Source organism: Pezoporus occidentalis, unplaced genomic scaffold (assembly GCF_034315485.1).
Source record: "Pezoporus occidentalis ecotype Australia unplaced genomic scaffold, CSIRO_AGI_Poc_V1 ctg4, whole genome shotgun sequence".
Taxonomy (NCBI): Eukaryota; Metazoa; Chordata; class Aves; order Psittaciformes; family Psittacidae; genus Pezoporus; species Pezoporus occidentalis.
In genome coordinates this window covers 11,204,439-11,219,032 of record NW_026915724.1, presented here as the reverse complement: position 1 = coordinate 11,219,032, position 14,594 = coordinate 11,204,439, and the positions used below count along the sequence as shown (strand labels likewise).

The 14,594-nt window shown below is 34.8% G+C and overlaps 1 protein-coding gene across 7 annotated transcripts in view; it reads left to right on the top strand.

Annotated features, from left to right (window-relative positions):
• Positions 1 to 14,594, top strand: part of SNTG1 (syntrophin gamma 1) — a 324,574-nt gene that overhangs the window by 195,517 nt on the left and 114,463 nt on the right. For 3 of the 7 annotated variants that reach the window (XM_062633423.1, XM_062633420.1, XM_062633422.1), the window contains exons 5-7: positions 2,611 to 2,668; positions 5,210 to 5,253; positions 5,358 to 5,399. In XM_062633423.1, the coding sequence (XP_062489407.1) occupies positions 2,611 to 2,668; positions 5,210 to 5,253; positions 5,358 to 5,399 (144 nt within the window). Of the gene's footprint in view, positions 1 to 2,610; positions 2,669 to 5,209; positions 5,254 to 5,325; positions 5,400 to 12,299; positions 12,436 to 14,594 lie in introns of all 7 variants that reach the window. The other 4 variants (XM_062633424.1, XM_062633426.1, XM_062633425.1 and 1 more) reach the window with 4 other exon arrangements.

The window sequence follows — 14,594 nt, the reverse complement described above, 5'->3', positions numbered from 1 at the left end:
TCTAAGGACTTATTTTAATAAAGTGATGTGTATCAGGGGATGCAGTTTATCTGATGTGTGAGTTATAGCAGTACAGTGATTAGTGCCACTTTAAAATATTTGTTTCAATATGATTTTGTCTAGTATTGGCATTCAGCTATTTTAAAAAAAATCTGCTTCTGAGATTGATTTACACAAGATCTGAACTTAAGCCCTTTAAAACAGTGTTTATAATCCACCCTTTGAAGGTGTGAAAGAACAAAAGAAAACCAGTTTTTGTATTTTGCTGTACTTTATTTTACTGAAATTAATTGTAAAAGTGCGGTTGAATTTGAAGCAGAACTGATCTGGTTTACACTCTTATTTTCTAATTTCTGAAGCCCCTTTAGAACTCTCAGTAATAAACCTCTCTGTGTGAAGGAATAGCCATGGAGTTAGATGTGGAAATCGTGTAGTGTAGTATTTCAGTCATTTATCACATCTCTGACACATTTGTGATTTGATACAAGAAGCTGCTAAGTATATGACTTCTGAAAGAACATCATGTTTCTCAGTAATTGGAGTGTAGAGTTCTTGTGGAAATGGACAATAAAATTGATAGTTCATTAAATAAATTAAGGTTTGCAGTTGCAGTCTGACTTCTGGCTACTAGGACACTGTACACTGCCATTTTCCTGACTGTGTTGTTTGTTCTTTTTAAATGATGAATAGCATTGCACATCTGCTGAGATTCAGTATGACTTTCAAAATTTGACTCAATCAAAAAAATCTCTAAAGCAAGCATATGCACTCGTCCTGCTCACACTTATGTGCATACTTAGATGATTTTTTCTCTTCATTCTGTGATATTTTTTCATTAACACGTTTTCTTTGTGTTTCAAATTGAAACAAGAAAAAATAAAAAGGCTAGAAAGCTTGAATTAAATAGATGAATCATCTAGCTTTTAGTTTAAAAATTTATCTTTTCATCTTTAAAGGCTTGTGTACGTGATTCCTGGCACAGTTTTGGCTTATACCAACTGGTAGTCTTTAAGACAGTCTTTGAACACAGTTCACAGCTTTACATGGACTGCTTCCAATAGGCAACATGTATAATGTCGCCATTTTTCAGTTGGGAAGATTGTCCTCATAGACATTAGCCATATTGTGCCAATAGACCTTAAAGCTATTTTTGTTAGTTCAATAAATGTTGCCTTTTAGTATGAAATAAAAATGTCACCTATATTGTCTGCGAATGCTGAAGTCCAACAATTGCTGCAAGGTTTTACAGACTCCCTCTGCTTAGAAAAACAAAATAGTAATTTTCTTATTATACTTGGAGCCAAACACAAAACCAGCATTTGTCAGTAGAAGTTGCTAGCTTTAGTTCCGTCTTTTTCATTACTAAAATTTCAGAAAAAAAAACCCTCATACATAAAAAACTGGTTTAAGAAAAAATCCTTAGAACTGTATCTTGTAACACTTTGAAAGGAAATGTGGGTGACCTTCCATCAGTAATGGCCAACATCCAGGACAGTGACCTTCAAACAGCTGTTAGTGATTAGAGCTTCCTCTGCCTTTTCTATCAAGACCACCTTCACAGGCGTGTAGCTACCTTTATTCCAAGCTCAGCCATGCCTGCTTAGGGTGAACTGACAAAGAAAATTTGCATTACAAAGATGGGTGTTAAGAGTCTGTTAGAGCTCTGAGCCCTTAAAACTTCAGCACCATTACTCAACATTACTTGACTCCTGAACTGAGATCATATAACTACATTTCCACATTTAGAGGGATGGAAAATCTAAAACATTGGAAAAGATCCATTGTCTAGGTAGGTGGTCAACTATTTTCTCTGAAAGAGAAGAGTAAGCAAATGCTTAACCAGTATTCCTAGGAAAAATGACAGTGTAGCAGACTGTAATTTCTGAGGATCTGAATTTGTACAGATTACATTCAGGCTTACATGTTGATATTCTTTACAGAGGAAAGAAATATTTGTGTCTTAGTGTGTGTATGCCTTTCTCTTCCTTTGACTTTCCTTTTTATTTAAGGTTTCTTTTTAATACTTTATTCTTAAGCACCATAAATGTTTCCAGTCCCCACAGGATAAATTGAATGAAGCAACAGCACTGAATTGCTGCTGAACTGTTGAATTACTGTCTAGCTTTCCTTTATTTCCCCCATTTATTGAATACCTACTGTTCCATTTCATAAGGTCTCCTTTTTGTTTCCTTGTTACTTATTCCACTGCTTTGCTCACTCTTTGTGCTTGTGTAGGAGGGACAGAAACAAATACCTTTGAGATGAAAAGTCCAAACTTGCTTTTTTCTTGGGCTTTTGTTTACCTGTTTCTTGCCAGCATGAAAACTGATCACAGCATGGCTGCCATTGTAGTGCAATGTCCATTTTGCTTTTTGCAGGACACAGTTTCATACATTAATCTCTCCAGAATTCACAGGAACTAATGTTCTTTTTCTGCAAGTCTTGTAGAGGTTTGAACAACATTCAAATCACTTCTTGAGCTGATGATAGCAACTGAGAACTTCTTTATGAGAGGCAATAAGGAATTAATCCCAATAAAGTTTTGGATTTTTTTTTGTTTGTTTTTGGTTGTTTAGTTTTGGGTAAAATTGCCACTTATTCTGTTTTCAGGGTGGAGCAGAACATAATATTCCAGTGGTCATTTCTAAGATTTCCAAAGAACAAAGAGGTGGGTGTCAGATTAGTACACTGTGTTTTGATGTGCTCCTTATAACCCAGTGCATTAAGTCTTGAGATTCTCCAGGAAGTGTTAAACAAATGCTGTATCTCTCCATGTTATTATGATCTCTATCCTCAGAACTGTTCTCTGAAAAAGTAATTTATATTTGGAATATTTTGTAAACAGTGTTCTACATGATTTTTTTTTTTTTTTAAACAGTTCTTGTAGGCATTATTTTTAAGGAGAGAAATAATAAGGTATTTAGAGAATAAAAATGCTTAACAGATTTAACTTTTGTGGCTTTTATTTCCAAATTATTATTGCCAGGAAGCTGTAGCAGATCAAATGTTTGCCCATTAGAGCATGGTAGCACAAGAAGAGAATGCCTGTCTTTTTATACTGGTTAGTAGGGTAGTACTTGAACAGGAGTGGGTAATGACAGAACCTTGCTAATACCCCTGTGTTGTTATTAGATGCTGTTCTGTGTTAAGCATTTGCAGCAACTCATACCTAGAAAAACTGGTGCTGCATAAGGATTCATTTTTAATACAAGCAGAGCTGGTGCTGAATTGGTTTTGAAGTATTGTTTTTGACTGGAAATGTTTTGAAATTACTGGACTGATGTAATATGTACTAGAAAGACCGATAATGGTTAAACAACTCATGATGTGTGCAGTGATAAGGGCTGAAGATTGTGAAAGAGTACTAGCATTGGGTATTTAATGTCTGTATTTAAAGTTTGTGTATATTGGTGTACATTTCTGTAAGGTCAGAAGCGCAAACTTGGAAGCATTTCCTTCCATCTGTTATGCAGTAATTTTAGAATCCTGATTCTGCACAGTTAAAACATGCCAGCATAAAAAAAATTTCATATTTACCCAAACAGAGAAAGAGGGATCAGGATACTGAGAACTGAAAGCCAACCCTGAAAGGCAGACATGAAAGTTGTATGTAGGGATGCTATAGAGCAGCATGGAATGAGCCCCTAAGGAAGGCAATAAGGTTAACTTTAAGGAGTTAGACTTGTGACTCTGTTCTTTTCAGTATACATATCAGAATGTAATACGTAATAGCGTGACATGTATTACCTACACTAGCTATTAAAATGCTATTAAGGACTGCAAAAAAATAAAAAATTTAATTGAGCACACAAAAGCGCACACTTTTTTTATCATTTTTCTGCTGCAGTCACTGATACATTTTGTCTAACCTCAATACCTATCTAGATATAATCTTCATTACTGCTTTTCATAAAAATACTGCTGATTTTTAGAGCTAGTTTTGAGGGACATCTCTTGTACAACTGTCTTGTGATATCATACCATGCATCTGTACTAGGGATGCAGAAAATTCTGTTTAACCCAGAGGCTGTACCTCAAAATTCTGCAAGCTTGTTTCTGCTCTCCTCCCTATTGACTCCAGCTCTTTCTTTGGACCTTTAAAAAAGAATGTGATATTTGATCCAATTATTAAAACTAGTGATGCACGTAAGGAGCTTAGGCTGGCAGATTAGGTTGTATGTGAAGTGTTAGTACATGTAAGCACAGTATCTGACGGATACTGAGATATGCATTTATTTAAGAAAAATAAATAAATTAAAATGTCAATTCTCCAATAATTTAAGCATCCTTCATTACATATATATAATAAGAACAGTCCTTCAAACACATATTGGAGTATTATAATTTATGTCAATATTGATTACAGTTTTACAACTCAAGTAAATACAAGTAAAGTCTTTTCTAGAAAGTGTCTTCTGTGATGTTTTGGGATAGTATAGATAAATAGTCCCATATAATCTCTTCACATTCCTTAGTTCTCAGGTGTTATTTATTTCTTTATAGACAATTAAATAATCTTGTTATATTTCTTGTGTATTTATACAGTAAATTTGCATTTGATAGCTCTGTAACGCAGCACAATATTTAAAAATTGCAACTTTAAAATTGGATTTTAGAAATTCCCTTGTGATTTATAAGGTATAGATAGGTTTTAAAAATAAAACTCAGTATGGCTGGTGATTTTGTACAATACACTGATTGTCTAGCTTTTCAGCATTTAAAGTGTTATCCAGCATAAATCTCCACAGGATTTAACAAAGATGCAGGCTCTAAGGTGTCTTTGATAAAAGCTTACAAGTTAAATTTGTCATTCATATGTAGCTCTGGAGTCTCCCTGTTGCTTTTTCTTTGGAGTCTATAAGAAACAGTCTTTCACAGACAAATAGGACCTAGTTGTGCAGTCATTTTCTATTAGGAAAAGTATGCCATACCTCACCTTAATGGCCTGAAATGTGTTAATGACTGATGGAAGATGTTTCATAGTCTTATATTGGACTGGGTAATGCTGACATGCCAGTATTTGGGGATTTAAAAAAAACCAAACAAACAAACATCCAAATAATTTATTTGGAAGTTGATTGTTGGGTATTTTATTAGGGTTTTGTTTAAATTTTTAAAAGATTATGTAAAACATTAAATAGGAATAGATGTATGCAAAATGTAGGATATTTTCTACAAAATGAGTAAAAAATATGCTTTCTGTTTTCAGCTGAACTTTCAGGTTTGCTTTTTATAGGAGATGCAATTCTACAGGTGAGTAAAATTGCAAGTCCTTTTTATATTTTTCTAGAAAAGTGAAATGAAATGTATACTTATGAAATGTAGAGTAAGTCTTCTCTTTATCTTTTTAATAACAGATTAATGGAATTAATGTGAGAAAATGCAGACATGAAGAAGTGGTGAGCATTTCGGGGGTTTTTGTCTACTTTTTTTTCTTTTGTAGTGATTGAGATGGTAGTGCACACTGATTGCAGTCTGATGGTATCAGTTGTATTATTGTTATTTCTAAACAAATATGTCTGTACCTTCTGCATGGCAAGAAGCTTCATATCTCAATGCAGTCTTTTCTTCCTAAGTTTGATGTAATTGCTGTTCTCAGATAGGCTTTTCTACATTAAAGGTGATTATTTTATTATGCAGATTTTAGCTGTACATATTCCAACATTTCTTCTTTTGGCTAATAGCTATCAAATTTCAGCTGTGCTGCAGCTTTCTGATTGTTGATTTCAAACACTGTAATTTACACTATGTTGGAGATTCGCAGATTGGTTGGTTTTAATCCCAGTTAAAAATTGAAACAAAACAATTCATCTGCCTTTAATTCTCTGGCTGTTACTTATGAGGGTGCTCTTGTCCTTCAGTTAAGCAGATATCAATATGGGTTTAAAATAACAGTGTATTAAGGAGGTTCCTTCGAGAGGAGCCATGTGTATTTGAGAGCTATGGTAGAATGATTCCCTTGGTAAGTCAGCTTTGCTAAAAGTATCATGTACATTTGTTATATTTGACTCTTTTTTAGTGCTTTCAGAAGTAGGAAGACCTGTATTTCAGAAAAGAGTGCCAGAAATGAGAATATTACAAAAGAAATTATCTTTAAATTGTCTAGTTCCATGGAATTTGTACCTATATTTTTAAAATGATGTAGTAATGACATATTTTAGAATAAAATATAGTAGACTTTGCCAATAAATTATTCTGGATTTCATACAGCATTCTGCTATACATCAGATCATTGAACATATGCATTTGGGTATAAATATTAATAAAGATGAAGTACTTATGAGCAAGTTAGTGCTGGCTGAAAGAGTAGATCACTGCACTATTCCTCAGAGTGCTTCTGTGAACTGGTTTCATGTTGGAAATTTGTGCTGCAAATCATGCTTCATTCTTCAGAGCCTTCATCGTACCACTTTCCATATACACTGGCTAATAGTAATATTTATAATACTTTTAAGTTTTGGCTGTGCAACAGTGATCAGCTTTTAATCTTTTATAAGCTTACCACAGTTACTTGGTTAATCTCTCAATGGGATTTCAATAGGCTGTTGAAATTTCAAGACATGAGGGAAAAAAAGAAGTGTAGACTTGCTCACTCAAAGACGTATTGAAAACTGGTAAGAACACCAGGATTTTTTTTTTCTTTTTTTTTCTGAGACAATCTCTGAATCATTACAATTATACATAAATCTATTGGCTATTTATGATCAGATTGAAGAGATTTTGGAAAAGCCAAACGGTGCATATTGACAGAGTAGCAAGTGCCATCATGTTAAATTTTGTTTTATACCATGTTTGTCCAACATAATCTGCTCTCATATAGATAATTTTCTCTGAATAACAGAAAAAAAAAGTGTATTTTATCAGTTTTGAATGTGCATTTGCTTATGTGCAAGTATTTTAGGAGTTTAAAAAGCAGATAAATCTTTATTCTAAGAATAATTTTTAAGAAATAATAGTAAATATTGAGCAATATTTAAATAAGATAAAATGTCCATATGACGTTTTATAAACTGAAATACACAGAAGAGTTAGAAATATAAAATATAAAAGAAATACAAAAAGCAAAACTCTGATAATCTGGAGGATTTTTAGAAACATTCACTATCATAAATTACATATTTGTGGGTGTCCTGGGTTCAGCAGTAGCAGACATGTTTCTCCTTCGTGGTAGCTGGTGCAGTGCAGTGTTTTGAATTCCAGCCTGAGAACAGTGTTGGTGAAGCCGATGTTTTCGGTTGTTGCTAAGTGATGTTTACCCTGACCAAGGACTTTGTGAGGCTCATGCTCTGCCAGGGAGGAGGGGAAGCCATGAGGAAGCAGAGATGGGGCGCCTGACCCGGGCTAGCCAGGGAGGTATTCCATACCACAGCACGTCATGCCCGGGGTGGGGGGTAACTGGGAGTTACCCGGAAGGACACGGGCTTCCGGGTGGAACTCGTTTCTTGGCCGGTGGTATCGTATTCTCTTCCCTTGTTATTTTCCCTTATCATTGTTGTAGTTGATAGTAGCGGTGGTGATTTGTGTTGTACATTGGTTGCTGGACTGTTCTTGTCTCAACCCGTAGGAGTTGCACTCTTTCGATCCTCCTCCCCGTTCCTCCGGGATCGGGGAAGGGGAGAGCCCCGGTGCGGGGTGGGGGGGGACAGACCTTGGTTGTTGTCAGCTCTGCACCACTCACTGGGAGTGAGTGAACAAGTTACCTGACTGGGTTTAAACCACAACAGTTCAGTACATTTGTTGCAAAGCCAGGTAAAGTAATGATAGATGTGGTTATTCCTTGTGCATTAATCAGTGGGTTTAGTCATAGCACTGAGTAAAGGGCAAGTACATGAACTGGTCTGCCTGCAGGAGTTAGGTGGGATTTTGTTGACAGCATGCCCTTTGCAGTTTCAGTTGTTCTAGAACTTCTCTCTTGTAGGGTCTTTGTCAAATACAGGATCTGTAACTCTAATCTGAAGGTAATAGAGAAAATAGGATTCTTGTGGAACATAGTTGCTCACAGCCAGGAGATGAACAGTAGTTGAAACTTGATTTTCAATCCTTATTGCATCTAGGTATTTTTCAAATGGCAATGTAAGGTACATGAGCTCAGAGGTTTGTTTCTTTCTGATTTTTTCTGTAACTGATTAAGACTTAGTGGGTAACATATATTAGTGATCTGGGTTGTCTTAATGTCTTGGTCATTGTAAACCAGCATGTTTTTTTTTTTTTTTTCCAGTGTGTAAATCTGCAGTGATGAATAGATCCTGTTACTAAAGAAATACCTATAATCGCCTGAATCTCACAAGGAGATAGGTAGATATAGGTAGGCAGATCAGATACACTGTTTTAAGACTGGATAGGTAGGTTTTAGTCAATTCTTATTGTTCCTCTACACCATTCCTTCTGATTTTTCTTTTTCTTTCTTTTTTTTAGCTTTAGTTGTATCCTTTAATTTTGAACTTAGGTTTCTGGTTCTAGAGGTGAGATGTTATTCATATTGTGAAAGCACATTATGAGTTTTTATCAGAGGCTGAATGTCAGTTTGTTGTCATGGCTTGTAAAGACTCCCATTGGAGTACAGTATAACACTGCTTCAGTCTTAGTTCTCTCCTATGGTAAAATAAATACATGCTCTCTGTGTTAACATATCGTCATGGAAGGAGCTTGAGAAAAAAAAATAATATAGCAGTTCTCTTAAAAAATATCTCTCAAAATCATACTGGCAATTTGACTCCAAAAATGCAGCATGAACTTGAATGTAGAGGTAAGAAGAATCCATTATATCTGTTAATTTACATGAGTCTGTGCTCTTTCTACTCTGTATTTCTTAGTTGTTCTTTTCCCAGTAGACTCTCCTTCACATTTTACAGCAAGACTTTTTAAAGGCTAAAATTAGGATTATGCATAAACAAACCTTGAGTTTAGGCTTCTCATAGGCTAATTGAAATGGTCCAACAATGCATAATTTGTAAATCCACACACCTAGTCTATGAAGGGCTCACATTGGACATGATTATTCATAAGGCTAGAAACTAATACTTTGTAGTCTTGAAACTAATATACTGTAGCACTTACCTCTATTTATTGTCAAAGCATAAAACAAAGATAGGTAGGCAATCACCAACATAATGCAGTTCTTGTAGCACACATGGACATTTTTGGTGGTTAAGGGTCTAGTCCAGAACCACCTGACAAAAGACAAACTTGTGGGAGAATGTGAGAGGCCCTTCTGTGAGCTACTTCCTTTGAGCTAGTACTGAGTGGCTTGGAGTGGAGAGTACATGTCAGCTCAGTTGCATGCTACCAAAAATCTTGTGTTGTATCTACTGTTTTTACTGTTTCCAGGGTTACAGTGCACCAAAGCATCTGGGGCTCATGGAGAAGGAAAAATTTTAGTCAAATTAATTCTGATATGTTTAAGATTATGCCTCTGTTCTTAAAGTGGTGAATAAAGCATCTCGGGTAGTACCAACAGCTATGATTAGGTATCACTGGTGTTTCTTTGGATCTTCATATCTGTTCTTCTCTTAGGAAATGAAATAGAATTAAATTACTATGGATATGAAATAATTTGTTATTTATTATTTGGGAAAAATTCAGGGAATATTTTCTAATGAAAAATAGTTCCTATGTACCAGTTAATATGGCATTCATGCATTCTTTGAAAACCAACAGGAAAAGCTCATGCAGAGGTATGTAGGTAGGTATCAAGACAGCATAGATATTTAGACTTTGGAGGATTTTTATGTAGCACTAGCTACAATATGCAGCACTGTGTTTCAATTCAGCCATCAGCTGCATTTTGCACAAGACGTCTTTTTCTAGCAGAATGACCTGATGTGATGTCCATATGCACTGCATTGTATCTTTTGCCTCCCCATTTTCTCTGCATTTATAGCAGGGCCATAACTGTGCCAGCTCTCCATGAGTCATACATGTTCTATGAAACAGACAGTGTATGGCTTATTGTTGCTTAAATATGCAGCTGATGACACTCACTCTTGGTTGTTTTTTCGTTTTGTTTTAAAACTGGTTTCATTCAAACTGATGTTTAAACCCCATTATGAATAGCTTAAGTAATCTTTTTTGTAAACGGTTTTAAGCAGAAGAACAAGCATGATGTATTTGTAAGTTAGGACTGGAAACAATATGATCTGAAATCTCAGTCCATCTTGACTTTGTGGATGTGTCTTTTGGTAAATTATGTTTTTATATTCTCTTTTTTTTTTCTCGATTGTGAAATAGAGACTGAGGCTATTAACAGATTTAGCTCCCTGAATTATATGAAGTACTTGAGGATCTCTACAGATAAGGATTTCTACACTAAAATTGTGCTGTTTGGTGACAGTGGTAACAGCAACCTGCAAATACAGATTATCACCTTCTTCTATTATGTGGCAGAGATTCTGTACTGTATAACTCATACCACAGCCATCTAATCCTTTCCCCTCTAGACTGAATGACGACCTTAAATCCTGGAGCTGTTTAGACAGCATTTCTAAAAGAAGACTATAATCAATCTGAAGTTTGCAACTTTTGAATTTAAAAGTGATAAGTAATTTTTTTTTTTTTTAAAATCCCATATTTCCTTCATAAGAAGAGGCCAAGTTATTATTTTTTCCATACAGCTCCTCTTTGCTATTTGAGACTTAGGTAAAAAAAAAAAAGTGCTAATGTCACATTAACTGTCCTGATGCAATTAGTGAAAATATCTGTTATTGGACATCTTTTTTGTTCATTAAATAAGGATCTAATAATAATCTGTCAAATATTTCAGCATTAATTTGAAAGAAGAGCCCATCGACTAGAAAAGAACTCACCAAGTGTAAATAGTTTACTGTTTTTTCCTGTGTGGTGGAAATTCCTTGGATTAGGTTACATCCTAGTGTGGTGTTTTTAACATGTATTCAGATGCTTTTCTAATCTGGTTTTAGCTATGTTTTTTTTTTTTAATTTAGAAATTTTTTTTTTTTTTAATCAAACGCTGTAAAGTCTTGAATTTATTCAAGCCCTGTGATGTTAAACTTTTAAAATACCTTCATGTGTTGCTTGGCTTCTTAATTTATATTTTCATTTCTTTTTCTCAAGATGCCTGTAGCTATAGTAGTAATTTTAAAACTACTTATCACTGCTACCAAGTTTTAATAGTCGAACATGCCAGCATGACTAATACCATGCCTATATGACTAATTTTTGACTAAGTTTATGACTATTTGCTTATTACATAGTTATGGTCCTCGAAACACCAGTTATGATGCAGCATCCTTCAGATAACTGCCAGTGGTTCCTCCTTTGTCATGCAATAGTGTATTTAAAGCACGTACCATCAGACATGCATTGTTTGTGACCTTGTTTACATTGTTATTTTACAAAAACAACTCAGGTTTCATTGCTTCTTTGGGAAGCAAACAGAAATATTTTCATATTTGCTTGTACATCTGTGTGTTTCACCCTCCAGGACTTTTTGAAAGTTTGTTTTTTTTTTTTAATATTCTTCATAGCATCTTCCACTTTTGGAGCTATATCTCAGTTTGACTTTGGTACAGGGACTCAGTTTTTTCTTTGCTGTGCATAGATGCAACACTTCACAATAATTACAAATAAGAACATGGGGCTGGCTTTCTAGTAGAGCAGCAGAGTCCCAGTGATTTTTATTCTGTTTTTTTTTTTCTGGTTTATATCAGAAAAAACACAGGCCACTTCAGCTAGGGGTTTGAGGGTTTTTTTTAGTTGCACTAAATAGCCCATAGTAATCTAGTAAGAGTAGACAAGAATGGCATAAAAAGCGTCAAAAGCCTCCAAAAAGCAGCGGTAATAAACATACAAAAAAAGACTCCACTTTAATGTAGGAAAACTGAAACTTTCTACAGGCATGAAAATTATCTTTCCTAACCACTATTAAGCAAAAATTCATTTACCTTTAAAGACTGGCAACAAATGTATTTTCTTTCAACAGATAACAACCATGTCATATAGACTGAAAGCAAATACTTATGAAAAGCAACCTCTCTATTTCTTATGGTTTGACGTGGGCCCAAGGGAGCATATTGGACAAAATAGAGCATGCGTACTGATTTAGCTAGCCAGAAGGAGTCAGAACAAGGAGGTGTGCTCAAAGAAGTGCAAATGTGCACACACAGTCTTCTGACATTTTTCCAGCAGTTAACAGTACCTGATTTAACTCTTCAGAATTGTCATTGTTTTGGCTATAGTAAAATCAGATGGGTGCCAGGAAGAAACCTTTCACCCAGGGGTTATCTAAAGCCCGTACATATTTTTAGGTCTCTTTTCTACAATGGGTCTTTGTCTTTTGACAGTTTGTTCGGTGGAGGAGGAAGAGGAAAGGAGAATGGACTTTATATATTTTTCAATAGTATCCAGTGTTGGACTGTTCCAGCCAGATACATGGAGGTTTCCAGATGGCCCACCCCATACTTCTCAACCACTAGTATGGTACAGTATGGTACTGGTGTTTCGGTATCTGTTTGTCAGCACTGGGCCTATTTCTAGCCGTATACTTTTTTCCTTTTGCCCTGATAGTACCAATGTCTTTCTACAAGTTCAGTTTGGTACTACATGTTTCCCATCAGCTATTTTGCAAGACTGTGGACAGTATAACAGCTTGCAGTAGTAACAGATTCACAGATATCAAGAAAAATTCTGGTGCATGTGTGATCACAGAGGGAAGAAAGTCTTCATTACAAAGGTTACCCGTTCTTTAGATTTCAGCGCAGAGACCGGCAGGAGTTGTTGCCTCCGTGTGCTGTTAAAACTTTTCTGATCAAAATGGGAAATAGTCACTGCTAAGGCTGACATGGCATTACCAAGATAATTACATCTATCTTTAAATGAGGTCTAGCAAATGTACATGGCTCTCTTTCACTTCACATGCCCATGTCAAGCCAGTACTGATTCAGAGTATTTCAAAGGTTCTAATTATGCTAACCCATTAAAAGGAAATGCTCTACATGAAAAAAACATTTTAATATGTTGGTGTGCTGTAGAAAGTACTGAGGATATTTCTGGATTCTTATACTATTTTGAGGATATTCTGCTTCTTATACTATTCTGAGAATAATTTATTTACAAAAATGGAATAACAGGCATGTTTCACAAAAACTTCACCACATCTCAGTCATCTTAAGATTTTTTGACATCTTTTGTTCAGTCATGTTTACATGAAAAATCTAATAAAAAACACATTCAAAATCCCCTGTGCTCTTCAGGTCATAATGTACAATTTCTGAATCACAGATTCCAGTGAGATATGTTGGTGAGCGATAGCATTTGCCATAATGAATGCTAACAGATAAAACATTTAATTTAAACATCTTTCATCCTGAAAGATTACAAGGTTTTACAGACTGTATAAAGCATCTTTCCATCAATTGATAAGTGAAGCTTTAGAGTAAAATGAATCCCCTGCACAACAGTGTCAACAACAAATCTGTGAGACAAAGTATTATTTTCTTTTTCCAATTGAAACACTGGGAGCTTTGGAATTTGGCAATACCATAACAGTTAAATTTTTACTTTTAATTCTATGACTACAGCTTTTAATATCCCAGAAGGTATCAAACACAAAATATCTATATCTCAACAAAAAACTGTTTTCTAAATGGGAGTGCGTGTTTTGAAACATCTTTCTGTATAAAATTTTTTTAGGTAGCTTTGAGATACATAGTTTCTGTTTTGCTTATTTTCTGAATTTTTGTAGAAATTGGCAGCACACAGAATATTGTAAAACCAGAACTATTAAGGTTTGAGGGACCTAGACTTCCTAAAAGTGAAGCCTGTAGTTTGTGAATTCGTGATGCTCTGACATGTTCACCTAGCAGCAATGTAACAGAATTTTACAAAGCATTTTGGTTTTCTTTTAATTGTTGATATTGCGATTTTTGCTTCAAAAAACACATCACTATATATAATAGTTTATAAATTGTGGGGTTTATAAGATTTTATAGTCTCAAATGGTAATTAACTGCTGGCAAGAGTGGATTTCCATGGGGTTATTGCCTAATTAGGAAAATAAGAAAGGGCTTGCAATGGAATATGTAGGGTTGAAATGGGATATGTAGCCTGGTCATTTTGGATGAACATATCAGATTTATGCTTAACTTCGAAAGTCATGAAGACTTCATGCTATAAACTTATTAAATCTGTAATTCAACACGTTTTCATCATTATGCTGAAATACAAACTATTTTTTTGTTTGTTGTTTTTTTTTTTATTTTAGTTCCGTGGAATTATATGTTAATCTCTTTTCTTTCCAAAATATCTGTAAATGTCCTCCAGTTAATTAATATCCACTGTGTGTACCTCTAAACTCAGTTTTGCCAAGACCCTTAAAATTTAGATGCTGATGAAAATGATTCTAAAAATGTTGAGGTAATATTATTTGTGAAAATTTCATGTTGCAGGATAACTATGTTGGATTTCAGTCCAACAAACTATATATGTATTTGCCTAAAAGTATGAATTTAAGGAGTTTATTAAATTGAGGGCCTTCTTTTTTACAAATACTTATGGAGAGCAAGCTAATTTTCTCAACTTCAGCTAGATGCAGTACAATTATACTGCAGTAGAAAGTCTGCCATTGAAAGTACGTTCTT